The 27,391-nt window shown below is 41.4% G+C and overlaps 2 protein-coding genes across 2 annotated transcripts in view; both read right to left on the reverse strand.

Annotated features, from left to right (window-relative positions):
* The window catches only part of SUGT1 (SGT1 homolog, MIS12 kinetochore complex assembly cochaperone), a 30,226-nt gene extending 29,592 nt beyond the window's left edge, over window positions 1-634 (reverse strand). Inside the window, exon 1 of the mRNA XM_035902100.1 lies at window positions 481-634. Within this exon, the coding sequence (XP_035757993.1) occupies window positions 481-634 (154 nt within the window). The remainder of the gene's footprint in view (window positions 1-480) is intronic.
* Window positions 635-1,489: 855 nt separating this feature from the next.
* ELF1 (E74 like ETS transcription factor 1) overlaps window positions 1,490-27,391 on the reverse strand; it is a 40,616-nt gene continuing 14,714 nt past the window's right edge. The window contains exons 4-9 of the mRNA XM_009646711.2: window positions 24,893-25,000; window positions 24,132-24,296; window positions 19,275-19,358; window positions 15,965-16,157; window positions 14,398-14,865; window positions 1,490-3,125 (exon numbers count right to left, since the gene is read on the reverse strand). Of these exons, the coding sequence (XP_009645006.1) occupies window positions 2,510-3,125; window positions 14,398-14,865; window positions 15,965-16,157; window positions 19,275-19,358; window positions 24,132-24,296; window positions 24,893-25,000 (1,634 nt within the window). The 3' untranslated portion in view covers window positions 1,490-2,509. The remainder of the gene's footprint in view (window positions 3,126-14,397; window positions 14,866-15,964; window positions 16,158-19,274; window positions 19,359-24,131; window positions 24,297-24,892; window positions 25,001-27,391) is intronic.

Here is a 27,391-nt window from a genome sequence, read left to right on the forward strand (position 1 = left end):
TGTACGGTCTACACCGGCTGCTCCCGTCCTTTGTCGCACTAAGGGGAGCTGGGAGTGCGGAGGCGGCCGGCCGGAGCCTACGGGAGGCGGGGAGGGAGCGATTGTCATTTACTGTTGGCTGCATGGGGGAGTCTGCTGTTGGAGGCGCGTTCCTGCCTGCTGATTTTCTCCCCTTCTCCAACTGACGTAAACTTCGCTGACAAATCATCTTCCCTTCGTCATCGTTGCGTCCGTGGCAAGAAGTTTTGCTGGCGAAGTTGTAGCCTTATGATGCGATTCCCCCTCCCCTCCTGTAAATCAGCAAAACAACCTCCCCTCCCCACATTTAAAAACACCAATGCCAGTCAAGCGTTACCACTTCAGGTGTCCTAGCGTTATGAAATACTTGTACTACAGGAAAAAGCCCCTATTTTATAGTCTGATTTTTAAAAAAAAAAGAAACCAAAAAACCCATCCTCCCCCTCCAGTGCTTGCACCAACCTGAGATAGCCCTCAGGACGAGAACTGTGTCGGCGACGCCTGTGCAGCGCCTGCCCCTGTTCCTGGTGGCATCTCCGGCACTCCCCAGCGGCGGGGAGCGCTGCCAGGTGCCCAACCGCCGGTCAGCCGGCGGCAGCCGCTTGGGTTTGGGCATGGCCCAGCCTTCCTGGAAACAGGGTGAGGCACGGTGGATTTGCAGGTGGGAGCCAGACTGCGTGGGAGTCAGAGGGAAGGAGCGCCGAGTTAAAGAGGGTGGTTTCGGCTGCCAAGAAACAGGGCAGCGGTGGCAGAGCGCTGCTCGTTCGGTAGCAGCTTGTAGAGTTGCTCCTACTCAACGAGACCGAACTCTCTCCGCCATAGTTCTGCTCCCTTTAGTTTTTTCTAGTACCTGTAATGCTTACCTTTAAAGTTAACCTTATGAACCAATCCGTAAAACTCCTGCATGAATTCAATCACAGAAAGCCGCATTTCCTTTAATTTTACATTCCACTAAGCTTACCAGGCATCGTATCTGTTTTTAACCCGCCTTCTGCCGAAAGACTGCAACGTGCGAGGTTTTGACGACCAAGCGGTTTGGGCCAGCGGTTGTGTTACGCGAGCTCTGCAAAGACCTTTGCGATCAACGGCACCCCAGAACAAGGCTGAAAGTTTTGGGGTGTCCGTAATGTATTGGGAAGTGATGGGAAAGGAGAAGTTTTAAGTCCCATTCTTGGACTGAGCTCAACTTTCATTTGAGCTACAAAACCGCACGGTACTGCTATTTCGAAGGGTACCCGCGGCACGCTGGGTGCGTTCCGAGTCTGTTCGGAAGCGACTGGTGAATTGCTCACGGCCCAGCACAGACCCATGTGTTGCCCCGTTTCTCAGTGTGTTTTGGTTATTTGTGGTGATCGTCACAGCAGTACAATAACATAAAAACATTTCAGAGTAAATACAGAAACATTTTTTCTGCTTGATTTATTTTCATAATAAACCAATTAAAAATACAAAAGACAAGGGACCCAAGGTTCAGAGGGCTCCATCATTTAAAAATTTGTCTTTAAATACAAATTCACTCTGTAATATGAATACATATAACATTAGACCTCTAAACATAATGATCTTATTTGCATCTATCAAAAATTTGTATGGAAACAAATTAGCTGAAAAAACTTCCTTGTGACATTGAATGTACATTATTTACAATCAAAAAAAAAAAAAGAACTCTTAGCAGTATTAATCTCCAAATACCTGCATAAATTGTATATATTTCATTTCCCTCCCCCCTTACAAAATAATCTGAAGTAGAAAGCAAGATTGTTAAGCTTCATAGTCGCAAAATGGCATGAAACGTTTGCACCTTGTAGTGATGCCGTTAGCTTCTGTAATTAAATATATCTGATGTTTTTGTATAAAATATAGACATGGTGTTGTCCATGACTAGAATAAATGTTTTGTGTACTCTCAATAGGAGTGTATATTCCATTTTGCACGCACAAGAGCTTGTGCTGCAAAAAAAAAAAGAAAAAGCAAGAGGATACCTGGTTATCCAAGTCTAAAACTGGTGTAAATTCACCGGTTATGAAACAAATACTTGATCGTAAGAATTCATACACAGGGAATGAAAATGTCTCAAACTAAAAGTAACTGTTGCTTCAAAAGTTAAGTGATACACGTACAGATTAAACAGAAAAGGTTATAACAACGTTACTGGGATGTAAATCGGCAACAGACTGGAAACGTGCAGCAAGAAAGAAGTTTGAAACTTTGGCCAGCAACCTCGGGAGAAAGTCTTCATAGCGTAAAAAGCATGTTCCTTCATGCCTGTATTCTGAAACATGAGTAATATGTAATTTTATTTATATGGTAACATTTAGCAATTAACAGAAAATCAAAATCCATTCTAAAGCATGAATTCTAACAATTAACTGCGGAAATTAAGTAGCTTTGCAACATCCTGCTCCAGAATCAAATCATATATACATAACTGAAAAAGTCCCGTCACATTTCTGAAAATAATCATCCACAGGGTCTTTTATTTATTTATTTATTAGTATGAAGTGGGTTCCAACGGCTCTTTTTCTTGCTTCACTTGCACGTTAGATGGGAAACCATTCGGACTGGACACTACCATCACAAAGGGTTGCTGCTGGAATCTCTGCTCCGACTGCTCGGTATCGTCTAATGTGTCACTGTCTTCTTCCTTTACCCCTCCTTGTACACCAATCTGTTTCGTTTCCGGTGCCTTAATAACCGAAGTGATCACTGCGCCCGGCGGATGAGCTACCACCTGCGAGCTGCTCGGCGAAAACGTTACCACGGGGGTAGTGGCACTGAAGGACGGAGACGAAGCCATGTTGACTGTTCCATTGCAAATTGTCTGCACGCTGCTGGTGAGCACCTGCTGCACTTGGGCCGGGCTCAGCACGATTGAGGAAGGAGGTGAGACTGGCTTCTGAGACTGCAGCATGACGTTTTCTTTAAGAACCGTCATGGGTTGTGAAGTAGGAATGGCTTGTAAAATGAATTTCTGGGGCGTTGTTGCTGAGGCTGGATCTGTGCTGGCTATCACTGTAGTAAGAGGCACTGTCTGGAGTGTTACAGTATGCAGCTGCTGATTGCCAGGAGAAACCACCACTGGAACTTGGGTTGGAGTCTGTAAAGTCCTATTAAGATTAGAAAAGATTGCAGGGTCAGAACACTGCCACGCCAAGTTTTGAAAAATAATTACAGATTTACTACTGAAAAAATCACTTGGCATCATAAACATTTCATTTACCCAACGGTTCCAAAAGAGGTAGCAGTTGCCCTCCTAATAAAACAAGAACTGGGTGTGACTCCTGAATTCAGCAACGCAGTTCCCAAAGTAAAGGCACCCTGCATGCACGATACAACCGTCGCCAAACCGAACAGCCTGCCTTTGAGATGTCCAGTAGCTCATCAGGAAATCTGGGAATCATATCTAAGATCTCCTTCTCATGCATCAACCAAGGTCTTGAGCACGACCCACCACACATCTGCCATCAATATCAGAAAGTAACCTAAGTAATTCCTAAGCCGCGAGCCTAAATAATTCGTAAGTCAGGCCTTGATTCTCCTGACCATCCGTATATGCATTTACCTATACACAGAAGTATCTGCACTGTAAGAAGTGGGTCTGGTTGGGACCTTCTCAGACTCCCAGGACACAGAGTTCTCAGTCTGCCAGGCTTGTACGCTCCTTCTGGTAAAGCAACTGAACAGAACTTGCTCCCAAAACATCAGTTTAAATTAGGAATGATTCCCTCGGTTGCAGGCTCACAGACTTGGGTACCACATTACTTTCCATGTATGTATAGCTGAGAGGGCAGCGTCGGAGGATTAACAGCCACATTGCTGAAGTGCACAACTACTACAGTGGACAAACGCTGACTTGAGAGATGTGGCTGAAACAGGTACACTCCCAGTCATGCAAATAAAAATCAAACACACAAACGAACAACCCAAACCACAACATGCTCCTGGTGAGGCAAATGATTTCCAGGGGAGGGAAAGAGGAAGGGAAGGGTGACTGCTTTGACACCCTGCCTCAGCTTGCTCCAGCCCACCATGACACGCTGTCTCCAACAATCTTTGTCTTTCCTTCTGCTTGTTCTGCAAAGTTCTCTCCAATCTTCCTGCTCCTCTTTGGTGTTTTCTCCCTCCCACCCTCCTCCCCTTTTTCAGTCTTAACCTCTCCCTTGTGTTTTCTTGAACATATCTGACACTGACCGAAACCAAAAATAACCATCTCCTCTTCAGCTTATTTCTGAAACCCTGCTGAAACCACTTGGATGGAAAACCATTTACTGTCAACATTTGTACTTTCAAGTCCACGCACAATACTGCACACTCTTCCTTCTGAAGACTGTCCTCAGGTATGCTGTAAGGCTTGCCTACTTTACATCTACTGTGGAACATCCTCCTTTCTACAGTCCTTCTGCCCATGTCGTAACTATTTTTTACAGCTCTGTGAAATCCTGCTTGCCAGTGTTTAGCCATTGACCAGTCAGATCAGACTCAGCATATTTGAAACTTCAATTTAAAACCAGGCTCTAGCTATCACAGTTACCACAAAAGCTTACCAAAGCAGGGACTTGCATGACACTGAAGCTATGGGGTAATGTGGGTGCAGATGCTGCTGCTGGCAGTGGTCAAACCGCACAGGGAGCTGCATTCCCCCCTTCTTAGTGCAGCAGCAGAGACAAGTGAAGTAATATTTGTAGAGGATTTCCCTCTCAGCTCAGTCCTCTGGGAAAGGCCTCTAGCTGAGCTCCAAAGATTGGTCCAGCAAGAGCAGCACCAGTAACCCAGCTGGTATCAGGCTCAGAGCAATCAGTACTCCCTGAGCATCCTCCAGCTGCCAGTCCCTACTGCAGGCAAGCTTTTCCCCACCTCCACATGTGCCTTGGTAATACAAGGAACAAAATCTCCATATGTAGCTTTCTCTTCCTCACAAGAAAGAAGGTTGCAGTACCCAGGAATGCTGCTATAGCAAAACAAATCCAAATCCTTGCCCATGAGGTTCCCACGCAGGTCTCATCACACAGGCCATAATAACCAGGACAACAAAATTTGATGCGACTGACACCAGGGTCAATCTTGAGCTCGTGTTTCACAGAACTGGGGACAGCCCAAGGAAGAAGCTCATGGAAATGGGGGCTGGCTGGAGGTGAAGCGCCAGCTAGAGCGAGTGCTGCTTTCTTTCCAACTTCTGCAGAACTTGGTGCTGCACAGCAAATACCAACAACTGAACTTAAAGTGCAAGGTTCAGCACCACGGCTCACACCAAGTCTGCTAAGGGTTATCGGTGCTAACGTTTCCCCCCCCCCCCATTTTTACGGCATTGGAAACTGTTTCAGTGGACTGATTTTTAATTATTTTTTCCACTTCAAGCAATATATAGACTTAGGTGTTTTTTTTTTTTTTTTTTTTTTTTTTAAAAGTAAATTACCTAAAATTAAACAAACTTGCAGTAAAATCAAAATGTCACATAGACATAGGTCAACCCAGGAAGGTCTACAGAGACCAGCAATGCAAGTGAAATGGACCAGCCATGTTAGGAAGGGAAGACAACTGACACTTGCCATCAGGAAAGCATTAAAAATATCAGAATAGATAGCCAGCTCTTTAATCCATGAAGACACTTAGTTGAGCCTGAAGGATTAAGATCAACTCCATAGTTGCAGTTTTGAAAGCAGCAGCTGAAGCTGTGAGCCTGTGGTGGTATACCACCCAAATATTACTTTGAAGCTACTTTCTTGTTCTTTACCTGTTTTGTTTTAAAACAAAATAGTAAAAATAAAAGTTTCTAGCTGCTCAATGGCTGTAAAGGACAACCTGAAAAAGTGTGAGCTGGATCTAGTCAACGCAGAAGGTATTCTGCAAAGCACTAGGAGCAGCAGCTCTGAGAGGACTGAGCCAGACCGTTTGTCTCTCCACACTGCCATTGGTATTTGCATATTCATGTCAAGCCATCTTATTTCTCCTGAAAGCAAGTCCCATACCTGTACATCTTACTATGACTAATAGTTTCCTTCAGATGCTCTATCTTCTCCATCAGTCAAGATACATATATACGATACGCACATAAATAAACATGTATACACACACACACACAGAGAGCATGAACTTGCTACAGGGAAAGCACGCCGCAGATGTCTGTACAAGCACGGTATTAAATAGCACACAGCACCATAAATACACATTGTTATTTACGCTAATGGTGGCCAAGCAAGACATTTCCCTCAACTGGTAAGACTACAGACAACTGTGTTTACAAACTAAAAATTTAGCTGCTCGAACTATCTGCCTTGAATATGATTGAAAAAAATACAGGTTTGGTTAATAGTTTTGCCTGTTTTACAAAAAAAAAAAAAAGTACACACTACTTAAGGTGATCTGTTAACACTGCGCTACATTATTTTAGGTGCTTTTGAAGATTTTGCTATGCTTCTGAATTTCACTGTACACTTGATAACACCCTTCCTACTCTAAGGTACAAATCTGTTGGGTGACGACTTTAAAACCTGCTGAGATTACAAAAGGAGCAAGAGCATTGAGCAACAGCAATGAAAAGGAAACGCTGCCATAAACCAATCTTGTTACAACTGAGAAAAGAATGACAAAAATTCTGAAGTCCTTTTAGCTTGGCAGAAAACGATCATCTATTTCTTGGTCCGTTCGGTACTGTTAACAGCCTAGAATTGTGCAATGTCATATTAGCTCATCAAGAGGTAACTAGTGATAAAGCAAACAGTAAGCAACCGACAGGAAAACCAAGTTTATTCATGGTAATTTATGTGCAATTTATTAAGTGGAGAAAGGGAGAAGATAAAAAGAAAAATGAAGCTACAAGCCAAGGTAAACAAAGTATTTCACAGCCCAATAAGAAAATGAAACAAGGCAATGTTAAGAAACTCTCAGACAGAGGTAACAGAGGAGAATCCCCTCTCCAGCATAAGGCACTGTTCAACCTACAGCTACAGGGGAAATGATGGCCTTGAGATAAAGGGGCGAGTTTCCAGGGACTTTCCCCATTTGTTGAACTAACTTCTTGCAACCAACTCGTTCAGTGAAGCTAGGAAGAGCGAGGGAGGTGAAGGGGTAGGATGTGCTTGTTAGAACCACTTCAGATGCCGGAGTCAAGAGGCAATCTCTTTTGAGTGACTAGAGGAAGCATCAGCCAAATGTAACTCAGGAGCTCTACCGTCTCTGCAAACTCCAAAGCTGCTCCACAACTGCCCTCACGTACATGATCCTCGGAGACATCAACAAGTTTGTCAATACTTCACCCCAATGTATTGCCTCATAGCCACTGGTCCTTCTACAGCACAAGCCATGCAGATGCGAGCTCCTAAGCAATCTAGGGGGAGATGTCCATGAGAGGTAGAAAGGCACTTGATGCCTTCACGCCCAGTCTGAACACAGACTCCTCTGAAGGGAGGGCAGAACTTGCCTGTTCTTGTCCAGTTCTTTGCCTGGACAAGATAATTTCTTACGTCATGAGGACAAAGACAGAGGACTCGGCTCTCAAGTCTGGTGTCCTTTTTACTGACCCATGCAGTCTTACAGTCTACAGAATTTTTCAAAACTGCGCGCTCACCTAAATTAAAACTCAGAGACTTTGCTACTAACAGAGACCTGCAGAACTCCCACCTCTTTCAATAGTGCTGAAGACACGTAAAGAGAGCTCCTGTGGACAGCTTCTCATTGTGCAGAAACAAAAAATTAATCTCTCTAGATGACTTTGAAGTCCCTTCTGCTGTAAGCAGCCTTCTTCCTACCTACCACAGAAACTAAATCAGAATAGGTCTTCTCAGCTGCAGGAAAATAAAATTGAAACATTTGGTTATAACTCAAGTCTTTGCTGTGATATAAGTTGTCCCAGTTGTAAATGTGTTCCGAGAAACGGACCCTGTTGTAAGCTACATGAGAAGCCTGGTGAGATCACATCAGCCTATTTCTGACCAACACCTCCCTCAGGAAGGGCATTTTCCTCGCCATCCTGAAACTTGAAATGCAGTCAAGCCTTCACTTCAGAGATGACAGAGGTCAGCTCTGCAACAGTCACCTGCTTCCCTTCCTTTGAGGAAGGCTACAGCAGTGCTGAGCCAGATCCAACAGTATCTGCTGGTCGGTGTGCTGGAGAGCTTCTACTTCAGGCCTTTTTTTGGAGCATGAAGACCCAACTTGTTGCACTGACGGAAGACTGCCATCTAACTGCAAACAGAAGCAAAGTACGTGCACTGATGCTGGCTGATCAAAGTACAGCCTTCCGAGTATTAGCCAGGTGTTACTTCCGATTATCTAAAAGTCCTCATTTGGCACTGTATTCCTTCACTCATATTCCCCATCAAGTCTCAGAGAGCCCTAGCAAGCTCTTTGCTGAGACTAACACCTCTGACGGTTTTTATTCAGCATACCTGTAAGAACGGCAGAGGAGTCATGGGCTACAACATTAGCTGACCATGCAGATTTGACTCTCATTCTTATTCAGGGAAAAAAGACTGAAAGCAGATGGTCAATGCAAAATCTCAGTGGGCCATTGCCAGACTGCTTCTTTGTGCCTGTGTGGTTATGCAAGCTCAAGCAAAACCAACATAGATTGGGTGTGAAGTACAATTACAGAATATAACGGTGACATTCACTGCACAGCTTACACAAGCTAACGTCTATACATGACACAAGATGAAGACACTTCGTTTGAAATAGCAGCTGTAATCACATTTTCAGAGTTGATAAACTCATGCTAGACAAATTTGTCTATTTTTTAGCATCAGCATATCTGCAGTCAGACCACCAATACATCACAGCCTGGACACAGAAACAAGATTATGGAACAACAGCAGAAAGCGTATGTGTTTGCTTGGGGTAGACCTGACTTTCAAAGGTAATTCCCTCTGCTTATTGGGACAATCCACTGAGTTGGCATATTGTTGGCTTCATCACTGTTCTTACAAAGAATGCTCACGTGCAGGAAAAACATGATTCACCTTCAGCTACTTCCTTCTCCTCTTGAATGAGGATCTTGCCATTGTGGTCCACACTTGTGTCACCTTCAGGATGAATTACTGCAATGTTTTCTACCCCAAAGGTTGCAAAAAGGTCCAGATGAAAGCTGTGGCCGATTCATCACGTAGCAGTTCTCCAGTTCAGAAGTGAACACACAAAGCATATCCCACTGGTCCTCTGTGGTCTGTATTGGCTTTCCCCCAGCTACAGAACAGAGTCAGGATACTGGTCTTCTAACATGCTCTGCCCAAGCTATCACAAAGACAACTTGAAAATACAGGAGAGAAACAATAAACTGAATTTTGATAGGAACATTGTGTTTAAAACCCAAAGTCTGCTAAAGCATTGCACAGGATCTGTCAGCAGTCAGCTAATTGCAAACTTCTTGGTATATAGAGCTGCCAGCTAGAAGATTCAGCCATGTCCCATACAGTCAATAATGAATAGAGACATATAATTTTAAATCACTCACAATATGATCCCTCTTTTCATTCCATCCAGAAGACACTCCGTCTTAAATCACTACTACTCTAGATTAAAGGTAAATGAAAACACATCTCTCTCTGCCTGCAGCCCTAGCCATTTAAGGGAACAATTTAATTGCCCAAGCGCAGACATCTTGGAGCCCTGTACGATGTCCTAACTACCCATGACGAGGTAAGTCCCTAGCCTTCCCAGAGAGATACGCTTTCTGGAGCAACAGAAAGGATGCCCTTTACGCTCAGAACGACCCAATGAACACGGAGCTGAATTCCAGGCCTACTTCAGTGCCTCCGAATTCCAAGCTAAAACACAATTACTGCAATAAACCAGATATTCTGGTTAACCTGCGTCAGTTATTCTGGTTTAAACAGAACAATTTTACAAGCACTAAATTCAAAGAAACTTTTTTTTCCCCTTCCTTAAAAAAGCTGTCTCATTGGAAAAAGTTAGAAATAAAATGCTCATCCAGAGAGGCATTTTTATTTTTGTCTTATCACTGGAAACATGTGGTGCCAAATTCAGCTCCCAGTTACACAACTGGAGACTGCAGTATCTGTGCTTGCATCCACCGAGCCAGAGCGGTTAAGCCTGCAGAACAGCAGTGAGTCTGCAATTCCAGATATTCCCAGTGGGGATACTAGATGTCTTCCCAAACATTCCCAAACCCAGTTTGCATGACCTGACCCACCCCATCACAGCCTTTCTGTTTAAGCACTGGGGCTGAAAAAGAGGCACCTATCCCTGGTGAGCAACACTCCTCCTTGCCTCCCCTGCACACAGCAGCACCAAAACTTGTGTGAAAAGCCCATCAAAAGCCATCCAAAAGCCAAGACCTTTCCACTTCAGCATAAGGCACTACCCTCCCCTCAAAGCACACAGAACTCTGTATGAGCTGCATGTGTAGCTATAAATGAAGCCACTGCCTGTCTCCTGTGAAGAACCAGCCCCTGATTTTCACTGGCATGCCCATTCCTTTGAGAAAGGCAGAGAGGCCCCAGGAACGGCTGCCATGCTCTCCCAGTGACGCTCTGCCCTTACCAGGCAATGCTGCCCAGTGCAGGGGAGGGATGGTGACACCAGCCCTTCACAACATTCTTCAAATGTGATTCTTTTACCAAGTCCCTCAGCAGAAAAGATGCATGTTCAAACTTCTCTGAAAGGCATGGCTAAGTGTTAAGAAGCCAAATCGTTTTGACCTCAAAAATGCTCAATATTTTCTCCATTTTTTTTTCTTCTCACAACACAACAGAAGAAAATTGCTGCAGAGAGAAGACCATTTATTTCCATGAGGAAGAGGGAAGAACATTTATGTGAATAAAGCTTTAGAAGCTACATTGTGTAAGGCAAATTATATGGGTCCAAGATGTTCACGCTTCAAGGCAGAGCCCAACCACTAACCAGTATGCATCAGAAAACCTTCTGAGGATCATTCCCATACCCTGGTTGCCGTTTTGCCCAAATGACTTTACTATCTACATGCCCCAACCTCTGAACACCAACTGGCAGCCGATGTTGCTATTTGTCCTCATGCTTCCTTACAAAACTAGTGTAAATATGGAAGTGACTCCAACCACAGCCCTACAGAGAGCGCGCGTACATCAGAAGGTTTGTCAGCTCTTATTCTATAATGGCAATCGTACCTGCCATGGAGTTTTCAAATCATGTAGGCCATTCATTTCAATGCTTATGGAAGCCCCACTGCAGCAATTCAGAACATGTACACAAACACACTCAACTGCTAGAGATTTATAGTTTGAACAAATAAAGCCCAAATCCAGTTCCTCTGTTTTAGCCTTATTATAAAACAAGACCTAAAATATATGCCCCCCAAAATGTTCAATGTGCCATTCTACCTCACCAAACCTTCTGAAGCTTTGAAACTGAGCAGAAATATATCTGTCATAAACTGTATTTTTAGAGCCTGCAATGGGCAGTGACTACTGCACAGGACTCATCAGCACCTTGGTTTGCAGCTTGGCCCATCCTGGTTAAAAGCACACCAAAAAAGTCTAGGCTGTGGTTTTTATTTTCACTCTAACTGCTCAGACTCCTTAGTACATTCCTTCTTAAGTATCAATACTTCTGTACCATTCAGTAATTATGTACTATACTGAAAAGATCCAATGGGACTTTTTTTTTTTTTTCCTTCATCTGAGACGCTTTGTCATCTTGGCTAAGGAAAGTGCAATTGAAGACTTCATGGAATAATGTCTTAAGTTACAAACACTGAATTAGAACCGACACAATACAGAACCCTAAGGCTTTAAGGCTTTTACTTCATTCGAACTTCACACATGTATCGTTTTTCCCCATAGCTTATTGCCCAAGGTCTGATTGTGAAATACCATCATGTAACACTTGGATGTCATAATGTCACTGAGCAGCTTTCTGAATGTTAGGCTGGACTTCTTGCCTGCCTGCCTTATTAGGTCTTACAGATACTTCTGTTTATTGTTACCATTTTTTGCACCATCTATACTATTGATATTGGTTCTGATATACAAGCTAATGCAGCACTACTCTGCAAATTGCTAAACTTCCCCCTATTAATATTTAATAGCGTTATTCTACTGACTTAAATGGTACTCTATAGCTTCAGTTATGTCTGTACTTGTTTTCCTTCACTATAGTGCCCTAGTCAATTTTTACAAGTAATTAAATACTTTATCAAACTGAAATCATAGGATTGCACTGTACAGAGTAGCTTCATTCCTAAGCTTTAAAAACTCACAAGACATCACCTTGATGCAGGTTATGTTATTAATTTTCTGAATGAATTCCAAAACTGGCCCTTTTTTTTTGTTTGGTCAAATTCTTCATAACTGTATTTCACATGAACTTCTGATCAAATACAACCCTTCTCTCTCCTATATGTATCCTGAACTAATTCTAGTTGGTTAGAACAATAAGCAAAACGCAATTTGATTTCAAATCATGCATTTTAGAATTAAAAGACAAATGCAAACAAATTATTGTCTACGTAAAAATGGTAACTCTTTCCAGTTTGTTTTTCAGTGCCTACCAGTAACTATAAAAAGTATTTTTGCTTTCATGGCCCAATGTATTTATTCTCTTGCAGCCTTTACTATCCAGTGAATTTCTCTTTTCAGTGTGAATTTTTCATATTGCAGCAAGAATGAAAACATTTCATAATTTTTAAGGAAATAAAAAACCCCCCAAACAATAGGATTTAAACTAGGAAGTCTTTTTTTTACCCCCAAGAAAGAACAGATAATATAACTTTTTTTCTTGACTGAAGCTGCAGTCTTGGTTTGTCATTTCTCTGTATAAATCTTCAGCTTCCTGGTCATACTTGGTTCATCTCCTAAAGCGTTTCTTATTGATTCTATTCTATCAGCCACTGGAAGCTGATCGAAACAGTTTCAGTTCTTCTTTCAGTTCTTCTGAAAAACCTAGCTGCTACTGCTATTCTATTTCCTTTTATGTAAGTGGAGTTTTAATAACTGAGTAGTTTTCACCAGCATCCCTCTAGTAGCAGATGTTAAAGAGAGCAAAACTTACTCTTTGGAAACAAAGGAAGTATTTGGTCTCATTAGTGTCATTACTTAATTCTATCTGACAAAATTGCGTGGTTAACCCAAGGTAGTACCACTCCAAATCTATTGGTGTCTCTGGATGTAATTTTCAAAGGAAAGAATAGCGCAAGGGAGCAGGAAATAGCATTATTGCCGTTTTGCAGCACAAAATGGTAACTATTTTAACGATGATATTAACATAGCAAATCTCAAAAAAAAAAGTGATGTTCATAATTCATTAATAACATGCAGCTCCTGAATTCTATCCTGAAGCTTTGCTGAAACAGCTTTAAGGTCCAGAATCAGCATACACAATTCTGATATTCCTGTGAGGGGCCTAGATTACAAGAACATTTATTTGGTTTAGGTCTTTTGTAGTCAGTGGAGATGAACAAGTTCCATCAGGGGACGCCTCAAGCTAGAGTAAAACCTGGCTTAAGTGACTGTTTTTAAAGCCTCTTCAATTAAGGTGCAATGGGTAAGTGCAAAGGAGTCATGATGCTTAAACACTGTGCAGTACTGGCCAGCTGACATACAAATTAAGCGTGGAAGCATGACTGTGTCCCAAAATAATCTGCAGATACACAGCTCCCATGAGACTGTTTTGTGAACTGTTTTCTGAAATCAGAAGAACATGCTCTTGTAACAGCAGCAAAATGCTAGAGTAGATAACAGAGAGCTTTCCCTTGTTGTAACTGGGGACAATACAAAAGATGAAAGAGATGACAAAAATGCTTAAGAAGAAAAAATTAAGAAGCAAGAAGGAAAATATTTTTGAATGGATCATGCAGACACACCATGTATAATTCAAAAATTGAACTCAGTGAAAAAGCAGAGCCATGAAAACATTGTCTCTGCTGTGGGACGGAACTGATGATACCAATTTTAAAGAGACGTTGTGTATTTTTCCTCTCCAGAGGATTTGCATCAGGCCTAATACTGCAGGAAAGATGCGCTTCTCTCCACCAAAGGCAGAGCTTTTATGAGTGTACACGTCGCAGTATGCTGTGGTAACTCCCAGTTCCTGGGATCAGCCACAAAGACACCGTTTCACTGCAACCAAACTGGGAGATGTGCGTTTTTTTTCATAGAATCACAGAATCGTTTAGGTTGGAAAAGACCTTTAAGATCATCCAAGTCCCACTGTTAATCTAACACTGCCATTCCACCACTAAACCATGTCCCTAAGCACCTCATCTACCCGTCTTTTAAATACTTCCAGGGATGGGGACTCAACCACTTCCTTGGGCAGCTCATTCCAATGCTTGACAACCCTTTCTGTGAAGAAATTTTTCCTAATGTCCAATCACAGCAAAGAATCTAGTCTATCTAGCAATCATCCTGTGAACTTGTTATTCATACATTAATTTTCTGTACATTTTCTTACCTGATATTCTGAACAGAGGGATTTAACGTTTCATCCGGAGCATTACTGGTTACAGCTGCATGTCCTTCTGTGAGGGGCTGCAATGGCTGCATTACATGAACTGTCCGAAAAAGCTGAGTAGGATATACTGGCTGCGGAGATTGCATTGTCCTCAAAACTTCTGAAGTCAAGCCAGGTGTCTGCTGCTGTGCAACTTCTACGTGCTCCTTCAGCTTAGCAGGCTTCGAGTTTCCTGTTTTTAGCACTGTGGCTGATCCTCCCTTTGTTCCTGTGTTTGCAGATGCTCTAGATCTGCTCGACTGGTTTCTATTGGCCACAGGAGTTGAGAGCAGAGTTGAATCTGATGATTCAGTGCTAGGGCTCGCATCTTCATCATCTATATAGACGAGATCTTTTGGCATTTCTTTAAATTGATATACTAGGCGCTGACCTTCTACTTTAGCCAGTATTCCTCTTTGGTAATAGTATCTGTTTAAAGCGTACATGCATCAAGTTATGCAGTGTTTTTTGCCAAAAACCAAACCAAAAAGAAAAAAAAAAAGAAAAAAAGGCTACAAACCCCCCAGAAAATAAGACCAGCAGTAACAAGAAAACAGCATTTTAAATGCCTAGTTTCTTCATTATTAAGGAGTGGCCAATTTAATAGCATATTCTTTCCTCAAAAAACTTTCTTTTACTGGTATTTCTTGTCACCTCTTAATTTCAACCTCAGATAACTCTGAGGAGAAAGAGAAGAACTCCGTGAATTGGCAGCTCTGCTATCAACTCATACTCTTTAAAAGTTGCATGAAACTTGTAATTCTCCTCTTGACTCATACAGTTCTTTCAGTTACCTGAATTCATGCTTATTCACCAGTGAGCACAGGCAGACATTTTAGCTACAACAAAGCAAAGGGAATAGGACAGGAGAGCACTACTTCTGTTACATTTACAAATTAATATGACAATTGGAAATCACGCACACTGAGGTGAGGGGTGAAGGGAAATGAGATGTCCAGCTGCTCCGTTGGACAATTATCAAGCAGCAGGTTAAGACTGAAGCTTCGTGGATGTCTGCTTATTTTGCAGTCTTTTATGTATGAGAAAAATCCCAGCTTGATAGGCAGAGGCACATGGCAAGATGTTTTGAAACTATAGATGCAAGTTCAGAGAAGCACAACCAGATCTGAATTCTAAAACTGCATATTCCACTGGAAATTGGATCATCACACGTAGGAATAATTTCATTAATACACCTGAATCTAGGAATTTTTTTTTGAGAAAAGAGATTCAAATTTTATGTAAAAGGCTTGCCCCACTTGGAATCTTCAGTCTCTTACTTTGTCTGTTGCTGACTGTGAAGATGCAGTTTTTGCAGCAGCACTGAAAATGTCTGAGCTGAGACTGACAGTGACTGATTTGGGGTTAAGGTCAGTAAGGGCTACTTTTAGTTAGCTTATTTATTTTGCTGAAACAACTTCTTCATTTCCCAAATTAAAAATCTTTCCCGTTGTTACACAAATGAGATGAGGCATTTAATGCATGCAAACACTAAGGCAACAAAACCAATTATTAAAAATGCACATACCTGAGAGCTCTACCCATCGTTTCATAATTCATGTCAGGTTTGTTTTTGTGTTTTCCCCACAACCTGGATACAGCCTTGGAATCTACCAGTTTGAAAATGCCCTTCTCTCTTTGAGTCCATTTGATATATTTAGGACATGTAGCTTTGTCCTGTAGCAGTGCTAGTAAGAACTCCCAGAGATAAATTGTATTTCCTAAAATAAAAGTATTTCAGGACACAGGGAAAAAAAAAAAGTATTAGCTGACCATATTTTACTAATGATGTAAATGATCTAAAAATTAAGCAGCTGATATCTTTATGAATACACTGTAATATATCATCAAGACAAGGAAATAGTGATGGAAGGGCATGGGAAAGGATTCTTGTTAGTCATTACAATCTGGGTGCCCAAACACCCTATCCGCTGTCTGTAACCTACAGAGTCAGGTACCAGTCAACACAGAGTCACTTGTTCCAACCACCACTGTTAGACAGCATTAGTCACCTATGTGTACACTTCCCCCCTCCCTAATCCAGTTACAGAAGAGTCCCTCCTGCTTTACCTCAGATAGGAACTTATTGAGATCCACTGTCTGAAAATGCTGGAAATTAAGCCCTTGCTTAAATACTTTGCTGAATGAGGTGAGTGTTATAATCCTTTAAAAGGCTAAAGAAAATCCTTACTTTTAACAATTAGATTTATATGGGGCGATCAGTGGCATATTCTGAGGTAGGCAAACCTTCGAGAATAAAGTTCAGAAAAAGTTGGGGTTTTTTTTAATCCAGTGAGTGCTTGCACTTGCTGGTAGACAGCACTCAAATTTCCTTTTACAAACAAGCAGGCGTAAACACTTACATATGGAAACCCATCACATCTGTTCAGTGTTTACCACATACAAAGAAATAGTACTAAAATCACAGGTTGTGAATACACAAAACTATTACAAAATTCACATGTTCTTTTTTCCCAAAAGCATATTCAAGGAGTCCAAACTCATATAACTAATGAGACCCTTTTCCCTGCTTTTTTTAAGGCTTTTGGTGTCTGATGTTCTTTTGGACACTTGAGGCTGCACATAAGCTTCTTAGCGATATGTTGTTAGTCTGAGAAAGGAAGAAAAATCTTCTTGTATGGAAGTATCACCTCCCACAAGTAGCTGGGCAAAACCACAGCAAGGACAATGTGTGCAGATTTCTTAAGTTTCACAAAAAATGATGTCCAGTCCATCAGAAGGTGACAGGATCTCTTTTGTTAGCTCAAATTTCACCCGGCAGTTTTTTCAACTTTAATAACCACCAGTCTGAACTTTTTTTAGCAAGATGAGGTGTCTTACAAATTAAAACTCCTATACTACTGGATTATAATCTATATTTTGCAAATATTCAGCGAAGTCATCAGCACTGGCAGTACAAAATATTAACAGCTCCTTCAGCAGATGGCAACTTGAAAAGTGAGCATCCCCAGAGAAAGAACACTGCCTTTGCAACAAATAAATGTATCCCAGCTTACATGAAATGGTCAGCCTGTTTGCCTTCTGATACCTCAAAGGCAAAGGTTAAGACTGCTTAGGAAAGACACAATGTCAGCCCCTAGTGAGAGCATTCTCAGCCATTTACCTTATCTAATCCAGGGTGCTTTTGTTGTAGTCTAGACTAAAAATGCTCAGCTGCATCAAGGCAGTCTGAAAATTGGTCCCTGCTTAGGCACTAAAAATCACTGTGGAGAGGACGGTCTGCAAAAACCACGTCTGCTTTACTCACAGACAGAATCTTTAACCTCCTCCGAGTCACAGCTGAACAAGAAATACATAGAAAACTCAGTTTTCTCCATGCATCACAGCAAATAATTATATGGAAGGCTTGGTATTTTAGCATACATGTTCTCCTTAGGGGAACATTGTGGATATTGAGAGACAGGCAACTCATGATTTTCTAGCTGCTTCCCTGCCATGGCCGGTTATATTAATAACCCTTTTACTTCAACTCTATGTTCCTCAAAATGCTAAACAAATGCTTTTGTGGTAGCTTTTTTTGTAACAGGCAGTGCTTTCAGGCAACATGCTCCTTTTCAATTCCTTCTGAATTAGCAATTTTGTAACAATGGACAAATGGGAAATACGGCGAATACTTGTTATCATCAACAGAAAAATTAGACTCTTCTGCCTCTTAATTTTGTGGGTTTTTCTTGTTATTTGATTTGAGCAAAACTTGGAGGTTCCTTTTGATACTTTTGTTTCATTTTTACTTAAAAAACAGGTTTTAATTAAAAAAAAAAACAGCAACAATGCATTCTCAGAACTGCTGGCATTAACCTGTTAAATATTTAATGCTTGCAAACAACTCTTAATTTCCTGTTATTGCAGAAAATCCCTCTTCAAAGGAAAAAAAAAAAAAAAAAAAAAAGTCGTGTCAGTGTAGCGATTTTTCTGATTTCAAGAGAGACTGACATTCTTACGCCACCACCTTCCAGGCTTGGCTGGGCTTCTGTCCTGGAAAGCACTGTGCAAGCATGGAAGCACCTCAGTTGCTAGGCTTCCATGCAGGCACTTGCGGTGACACAGGGGAGGCTCATTTCCAGCTCCTGCTGAGTGCAGCAGAATTTGGTGGGGGCCAGGGCACCAGGCTGCCATTCAAACACCAGCCCAGGCAGGAGCGTGGGTGCTGGACCCAACAGGAAAGCAACTGAGCTGTTGGGCAGAACTGACAGGCAATACTGAACAGTTCAGTCTGCAGGAAATGATTTATTGTATCAGTTATGTGGTATCTATTTTCTTTCTTCCTTTCAAATATGGGAGGAATGAAAAGAAGTATCAAACTAGCAAGTTTTCTGCCCAAGCCTTCAAAAGCTGCGTTATAACTTTCCTCAAAATTTAGGGCTTGGTACTTCCTGCTGCCAACTGGCTGCCTTGATTAGCTCCTCTTGCAGAATTAGACACAGATGGAAAACATTTTCAAAGATCATCTGCCAAAATAACCACAGCCCAAGAAACCCTAATACAATGCAAAGCACTCCCCAAGACTTCACTCAAAACACAGCAGCCTCTGCGGGAGCTCGAGGAGTTTCCAAGAACCCTTGCTACTAACATATGACAAATATGTTAGTCTCCCTAGGAACTGGGTATTTCATGAAGAAATTTCATGGAGAAATCTCGTGTACTGATTTTTTAGTTGCCTTAAGATGAGCTGTTAACTACCCCTGACCGTAAGACCTGGTTTTACGTCACAAGAAAATTACTGAACGCTTTCTTTTTATATCACAAATGTTTTCGTTCTACAGGTCACTCAGAAACAATGTTCTTGTAAAAACCTGAGTGACAACTCTTTGACTTACCCTTTCCATCTTTGTTTTTCTTTTTCACAGATATATTTGGAGTTGTAGTAGGGGACTCAGGACGAGATGGTTTCGGCTTCTTCCCTGAAATAAACCACCAGTAAGTCAAACTCCAGCTTAAAAAAAAACCAAAATAAAGAAGAACAAGGACCTAAAAAGGGAAGAGATTTGTTTCCCCAATTCAGAGAGGATTCAATTTCTAGTAAGTGAGGAGCTCAGTTCTATGCCAAAATTTTTCAATTTCTATAGCAGGATTGGACCCCCTATGCTCTTAGAGTACTTCCAGTAAAGATTATGCTCACTTTGTTTCAAAGTCCATGTACCTTGGAAATGTCTGTGGCTTTTAAGCTATTAATTGTGGGCAAGAGTTTAAACAGGAAAGGCTAGGTAAAATACAGAGCACTATCTTGTTAGGTCATCACCAAAATGGAATTTAGGGATAAAAAAATATTGTCTGCTAGTTTAATAGATTGGAAGTCTCCACTGACAGCCATGAACTACACTGTCACGTAAAGAAAACATTTTCCAGTCCTGTTCTCTTTTACACCTTTCCCAACAGTGGCTGCAGGTAAAGGAAAGTCACTTGTTTGCTTGTTAAGACCAGCAGAACCAGTAACAGGCTCTGAAAAACACTGGGTTTTAAAGTCAGAAGCATGGTGGCTCTATCTGGTGAGGAAGACTGAAAAGAAGAAGTTCATTACAACTGATGTCAAGAATGAAGAGCATTGATTTGAAAATGTTGAGAAACCATCTACCTAAACAGCAGCGGAGTAAAAAATATAAGTCATGCTGAAGTATTTTTCAGTATAATACCTTCAACCTATTCCTTTAGTAATTCTCATTCCCTGCAATGTCAGCTTTTACAGGTAATGTAATTAATCAGAAACCTTCAGAACTTTCTTATGAAATAAAAATTTCTCTTATCGGGTTTTGCAGTGACCCCATAGGACATTGACAATACCGAAGTTACTCATGTGCTACCTTTGCTGTTTTGAGAGGCAGAATAGACCAAGCAGATACAGGACTCAGATCCAAATAACCTGTTGTCATAATTAAAGATCTAAAAAAACAAATTTTTCTTTTTCTCTACTTACTGCATTTCCAAGGAGTTTATGTTCTACAGAGGCAAGACCAACAGGCCTGTACAATCCTACACACTATGATGCTCCACTTTTGGTTTTGTTTTTAGGGGCAGTTTTAGTAAGGAAACGGCGCTGCTGCAGAGTAAGAGTGAGGGTTTTTTCACTAGCTCTGAAAAAAAATGCTCAGTGCCAGCCTGTGCCAACTGCTTTGCTCTAGACTTCCAGGTATCTATAAAGGAGTCATAAAGAAACACTGGCTTAGGCGCTCACCTTTTGACATTAGCAGTCTTGCTAAGTCTACCTGTGCACCTTCTTCCTTCTCTCTCTTTTTTTGACAGGGCATGGGGGAGAAGGGGTAGCTAGTTGTGGGAGCTACAGTGAGAAAACTCTAGTAATGCCTGGAGTCCTTTAATTTTCTTGCTTCCTTTCAGACAGGATTCATGACTGAAGATGGGACACAAATTTCAGCCATCGTCTTGGCCAGTAATGTTTTCCTATATTTGAATGAAGATGAGAGGGACTAAATCCTACGATACTGTTTTTTACATATGTCATCACATGAAAGGATAAAGAACTACTGGAGTATATTTTTAGCAGCTTTGTTCCACTCACCATTATTGGTTGCAGAAATGTCTGTTTTCCCTAAAGCGTCTAGATGAAGTCACTCTTGTATAGATCAGCTTCTCCTTCACAAGAACTTTGGCTAAGCGCTTTTCTCCCCTTAGAGTTGTGTCATGGGAAGACTCTGTTTGGTGCTCATCTCGTTTCCTCTCTTGTACAGGTGTAAATGTACACCATTAAGGAGTAGGGAGTGTTATTTTGATGTAATTAATTACCTTCTGTCCAAATGAGATCAGGTCTTAAAAGAAAATGAAGTGGATGAGGGCTCAATTAGGTCATGACTGAACTACTGCTGGTCAACTTCAGGAAACGTAAGTACTGATCACATATAATTTACGCGCTTCTGATTAGGGATAACCTAGGCTACTAAATATGAATAATATTGTTACAGCAATTCCAGGCTCTCCTACCTGAGCCTAGACTACTTCAAGACATCCTGTATGGACAATCCTCTGCCAGAAACCCATCCAAAATTAGAAATCGGTAAAGAATGTGAAACTCATTTACAGAAAGGTATTGATACTGCTCTATATCTGGGCTAGAGACACTTAAGATGATGGTTTAGAATACCATGTGAACTATAATCTCCAGGCACTGACCGATACCATCAAAAACACAGTTAACAGAGACACACAAGATATGTTTCCTTTGTTTAAAGGAAGATATTTTCTGAAAGCACATTAAGCACACTTCCTCCTTTGGTTTAACAGAGCATGAATTTGTTACCTTTCAGAGTACATAACTAAATCCCTTTTTAGGAGAGAATTTTACAAAGAGGAAGGATGAAGAATGTGAAAGAGCTGAGCCTTATGTGGGGGTACTGTAATTTTGTATAGCTAATTGAATTTGTAATTGTTATTTCCGCTTTCCTATTCCATGGTTGCAAAAACACTTCCAGTTGTCATACTACAAATCAATATATTTAGAAAGTCAGATGCTGCTCCTGATTAAATATTTTATACCACACCAGAAAAAAGTTCGATACATTTTCTTGCACTGTTTTCAGTGGGGTTTGTTTAAAAAAATATAATGTATATAAAAATATAATAGACAGTATATATCTAAAATACAATGTGTATGTAACTTATGTGACTACCTACTGCCACATATCTCCCATAGCAAAACCGGGGTTGAAGGTATTAGTAGAGCAAATTTCCAGAGTTTTTTCTCTGACATCCCTTTGTTTTTCCTGTCTTTCTGATTGTTAGTTCAGCAGCTCAGTGCCCAGACGTTCATGAGTACAAACATCATGCTGAATGCAGGTTTGGAGTTGAGCAGGTGGGTGGATACAGCTCTCCTGCTGCAGCAATAAGGCCCACAGGGAAAGGAAGTGAAATCACCCCGTCATTTCTGGAGAATGTTTTCTTGCAGTACTTGGCAGTGCCATTCTGGCTCAGTTAGCTAGCAATGCGCTGCACAATGCAACCCTACGAGTTTAGCTGATGGGTTATATACGCTAGTCTTTTGCCGTGCCACAAAACTGACCAAAGGAAGGGAAACAGATTGCACTTTAAAACAAACAAACCAACCAACCCCCAAACAAACCCCCCCCACACACACACACACTGCACGTCATCCTAAGTGCACTACAAAATTGATAACATTTTGCAGTAACGGTTGTACGCCGATGCCTTACAAACCCCTAGACATTTTGAAGTAATGCTTCAGCATCACTCAGACCAGACCATCTACCTCATGAAGTCTCAACTTCATCAAAACCTAGTAGTTAATGAAACACTAAGGTGAAGCATCTTTTCTAGTATTTTTTCTATCCAATTTAACTGTCAAAGACAAACACACACATTTGCTGTGAAGCAGCTGGTTTTCTAACCTACAGCTAGGGAGGAGGAAGGAGTGGGAGTAAGCAGAAGCACAACACAAAAGAGGGTATGAAAGCATCAAGCCAAAGAGGTTAAATGTCTGGCAGACAGCAGCTCCTTGTTTTGACCCACGTAGCAGCCAACATTAAAAAGGAGAAGAAAAGAACAAAACCAAGAAAACAGTCTAAAATCTTCTTACAATTGGTTATCACTCAGTAGTGCACACAGCACGGTAGTTTCCCCAGCAGCACTCTCGGGTCAGCTGCTGGTAAAGCTCTCCTCCACAGCGGTTTCAGTTCAGCTTTCTTACGGGAATCGGAGACTTCCTGACCCACACCCGTCCCTACCAGACCTTGTGACACACACGGGGCTCAGGAGGCTTCCCCCCAAGGCTTCCTCAGGGCAGTACGCTCCCTCTCACAGATAATGACTCCCAGCATTTGGGAGTATGACGGTTGCATTAGCAGCAAAAATGCTTTCTCATTCATTTAATTGGCAGCTCCTTTTCAAGTTACTGATTTTAAGTCTTTCCTTACCAGCTACAGTAACAGAAAATAATTTTTTTTTTTTTTTTTTTTTTTTTTTTTTAAATTCATTGCAACAGCACCTTACATCTGCCTGCACTCCATGACTCTCTTCCACTGTAGATGTCAGCTTCAGAACCTCTGACAGGGTCCACGCTGAAGCAGGGTGGGAAAACAGGAGCAGAAGGTCTGACTAACACCACATAACTTTGTTACTCTTTAGGACAGCCCCGATGCCAATGGAGCATCACTCAATGGACGTTGTATAAATGTCATCTACCACAAATGGGACTAATGCTTACCATAGTATGCAGCTATTTGGAAAAAAAAAAAAAAAAAAAAAACAAAACCAAAAAACCCAAACCCATTCATATTCAAGAAAATCAAAAAAAACCCTCCTCATTCTCATCCCATATTCTGAACAGATCAAGTATCTTTATTTGAAGCTAAATAGAAGCTAATTAAAGTACTTCAGCATTCATGGTAACAACAGCTCTATAGCTTCTATTGCAATTCTGCTCTGAAGAAGAAACTATAAATAGGAATAAGCAGAAATCCATGTTTCCTGTGGTATAAACCATCATTGCTACCTCTCCAACATCATTACTATCTAAGCACCAGTATCTGTGCTCACACTACCCAGTAAAAAAAAAAAAACAAAACCAAAACGCTTTCTCTACATTTCTAGCTAAGCCCACTCAGTTATTTTGACCTGACATCCCGAATGGTTCCAGACACCCACAGGGGAGGCAAGCATGCCACCCACACTGCTCTCCTACTCCATGCTGCTGTTCTCCAGTTGCATCTTACCTTTTTTCTTCTTTGGCTGTTCAAATTCTGGAGTCTCTGGTGATTCAGCATAAGGGTCCGGGGCTTGGTGAACTTCCACCACTTCGGGGATCCCGTCAAGTGTGACTGACACGTGTGTAATAGGAGCCACCATATCATCATCTTCAGTTGTGCCAAACATAGTTGCTTAAGGGAAAAGGACAATAGGAGTATTTTCATGCAGCCACAAGGACTTTTAAAAGCTACTTTTTACAGCAAATGTTTAAACATAAAATGAAATAAAACTCTGACACTTAAGGCCTTCATGGGAGAGAAGACCTGTTCATAATGGAGTATATCCAACCACATTTCACACAAACAGAAGCAGCATTAAAATAGAACAATTTAATGACATAACCCACTCCCCCAAAAAAGCAAAATTATTTGGTAATCACACATGTTTATTCATATTTAAGACAATCTGCAGATGTAAGTATATATTCTTTTATCTTGGCAACACAAACAGACTCATCCTCTACCAGCCAAACAAAAGGCAGCAGTCTAAATAACCTTGCTTCATTCACACCTTCCGTTTGTAATTTTTAATTCTTTCACTGGCATGGCAATGAAATCTTTCATTGCATACACCACCAGATTTCTGATACTCAAACCATGTACATAAAGTCTACCTGGGAGCAAAATCATCTTACCCCTTCCACACAACCATGCTGCACTGAAGCCCTCCTCATTTCATAATCAAACAAGGCAAATAGAGACTGGATTCGATTTTATTAGAAACTTACTTATTCTTTTTTCATCCAACATAGGACCAGGGGAGTCCATGTTGAGAAGTGCTTCAGCAGCCTCAATTGTTTCCATTGTTTCATCTCCATTATGACAAGATGCTTCAACTAAAAGCAAGAGAAAATAATGAATTCTTAACAAGCTACAAACTGGACTTAAAGCTTAACATGATATTTATTCCTATTTCATTTCTAGGAAAAAATAAAAGTGGTAACCATGCTCTTCTACTAGGTGAGTAGTAAAGGTTATCTGGAGAGAAGATGCACACTGCAGCATGCCATTTATTTTATTTAATACACTACATTTTTCAGACTGTATGCATTAAAAAAAAACCCAACAAGCAGAATCTCCAAACCCAAACACAAACCCTTTGTTTCTGCCTCATCTAACTCCTCCCTTTGCTGATCAAGCACATGCAGTAAAACACAACACCCATGAACCTTAAGAAATACCACTACCACAAACAACATTCCAGATAGTATCCTTTAAAAAAAAATAATTTCTAATTTCTTCTTATGGTGGTCCAAAGGAAGTGAACTCCATAATCAAGAGATGCTCACCAAAAATATTCTGTCATTTACCCTAGAGGACAGGCAAGAAAATATGCCACAACTTCTATTAGAGAGCATACGACTGAAAGGTGTAGCTGAATCCTAAACCATTCAAATCCGTGGGGATTATACATAGGGCAAACAGCATAGGCTCCAGGAACACATTGGAAAGCAAACACAAAACACAAAAAGCAGTACAGTGGGCTGACAAACTTTTCAAGAATTTTGACTACTAGACAAGCCCTTATCAATCTCATGAGGGTGGTCATTAGACAATTCCAAAGCTCTTGTGCATTAATTAATTAAAGTCATGTGAAGCTACACACCACAAAAATTCCCATAAAATATTATTTCTTTCCCAATACCTAAAGTAGATTTGCAAAAATACCATCTGTCCAAGAAGATAATATTGGTTTGATTGGAGGAGTATCTTACCAGGGGATTTTTTGCAAAGTAACTGTAGCATGACAAACAAGTTAGATGTTAGTTCCAGTACCTGGTACCGTAAACCTTTAGAACTGTTTAACACATTCCTTCAGAAATTACTCTTTGTTGGATGGAAATGCATGGGCCAGGCTTCCTTATCCTTTGCCATGAATTTGAAGCCACGTTGGGGAATTCGCTTGCATCTATCAAAGCGGTACAAAGGTCTGCATTAGTATTCCCCTCCCTAGGACACCAATGAACCTTAGTTACTTTCTCAGTCCAGTAATGAGTCAGCTTCACACCCTCTCTCTCTGTTTAGCTTTGAGGAATTTTGGGTGGAGCAGTCACAAAAAAAAAAAAAAAGAAAAAAAAAAAAAAGACTGACTGAGAAAGCAAAAATGCACCATAAAATACCATGCAATGACCTTGGAACATGTCTTCTTCACATAAAAGCAAGAGGTTTATGCCAGAAAGCAGTATTTCTAGACTTAGAAAAAAATAAAAATAAAAATAATCATGGTAACAACAAAGCACCCAGCTCACTAGCACTAAACAATCACATAATTAAAACAAACAAACAAACAAAAAAAAAACCCCAAACCAGTTTCACCCCAAATGTTTACAGCTTCAGCAATCCTATCATCAGGAGAGGGCAAAGATGAATGCAGACATTAACGCATCAGCCCTACGTCCTCCACCCAGCTATGATTTACATGCAGCACATGGAGCTCAGAAGCCTCCTTACCTTCTGGATTTTTTCTTGACCTTAGTCCTATCATGCTCCAAGCGGCAGACGCTCATGCCAACACACGCTGAAGTACAGATGGATGTTGGGAACCCCTGACCACACAGCAACTCACCCTGTTTTCTACAGGACCCTCTCCACCCCAGCATTATGCACCTTACGCATTCAGCCAGATCAGGACCTGTACCTTCTGGCTGACATCTCCAAACAGGCTTAAGAAATGAGAAGCGGAGTTGGGGAGGTGAACAGAGTGAAAAGAGACAGAGGGAGGTAGTGAGTATGGACTATGGTCCTGGCTTGGGAAGCCATAGAGCAAGCAGGGCAGCAAACCACTGACATTTTACTGTGCAGCTTGTAGGCTAAGGAGCTGAGCCACAGAGCATCTCAGCCCCACGAGCTGAAAAGCACCCCTAGGGAATGCCCAGCCAGCTGAGGAAGAGACTGAACTGCGCATAGGCCATGCAGTCTGCAAGCATGCCCATGGTTGGCCCAGCAGTGCTGCCTTGATCACTTCTGGATCTGAGTTTTATCTGGATGGGAACTTTCCATATCATCTACCAGCATAACGAAGGTATGTCACCCTACATACGGGCACACAGCACTGCCAATACAGCTGTCAGCAGCTCTGACATTGAATGGACGGGAGGGTAACCCACCACAATCCAGCTCAGCCAAAGCCATTGACCAGGGCTGGTTTACGCTGCCACGTACAATTTAAAAGCCAGCTGTGGTACCCCCTGGTTCTCAGTGCTGTGGGTGGGGAGGAGGGAGCAGCT

Source organism: Egretta garzetta, unplaced genomic scaffold (genome assembly GCF_000687185.1).
Source record: "Egretta garzetta isolate BGI_Z169 unplaced genomic scaffold, ASM68718v1 scaffold779, whole genome shotgun sequence".
Classification (NCBI taxonomy): Eukaryota; Metazoa; Chordata; class Aves; order Pelecaniformes; family Ardeidae; genus Egretta; species Egretta garzetta.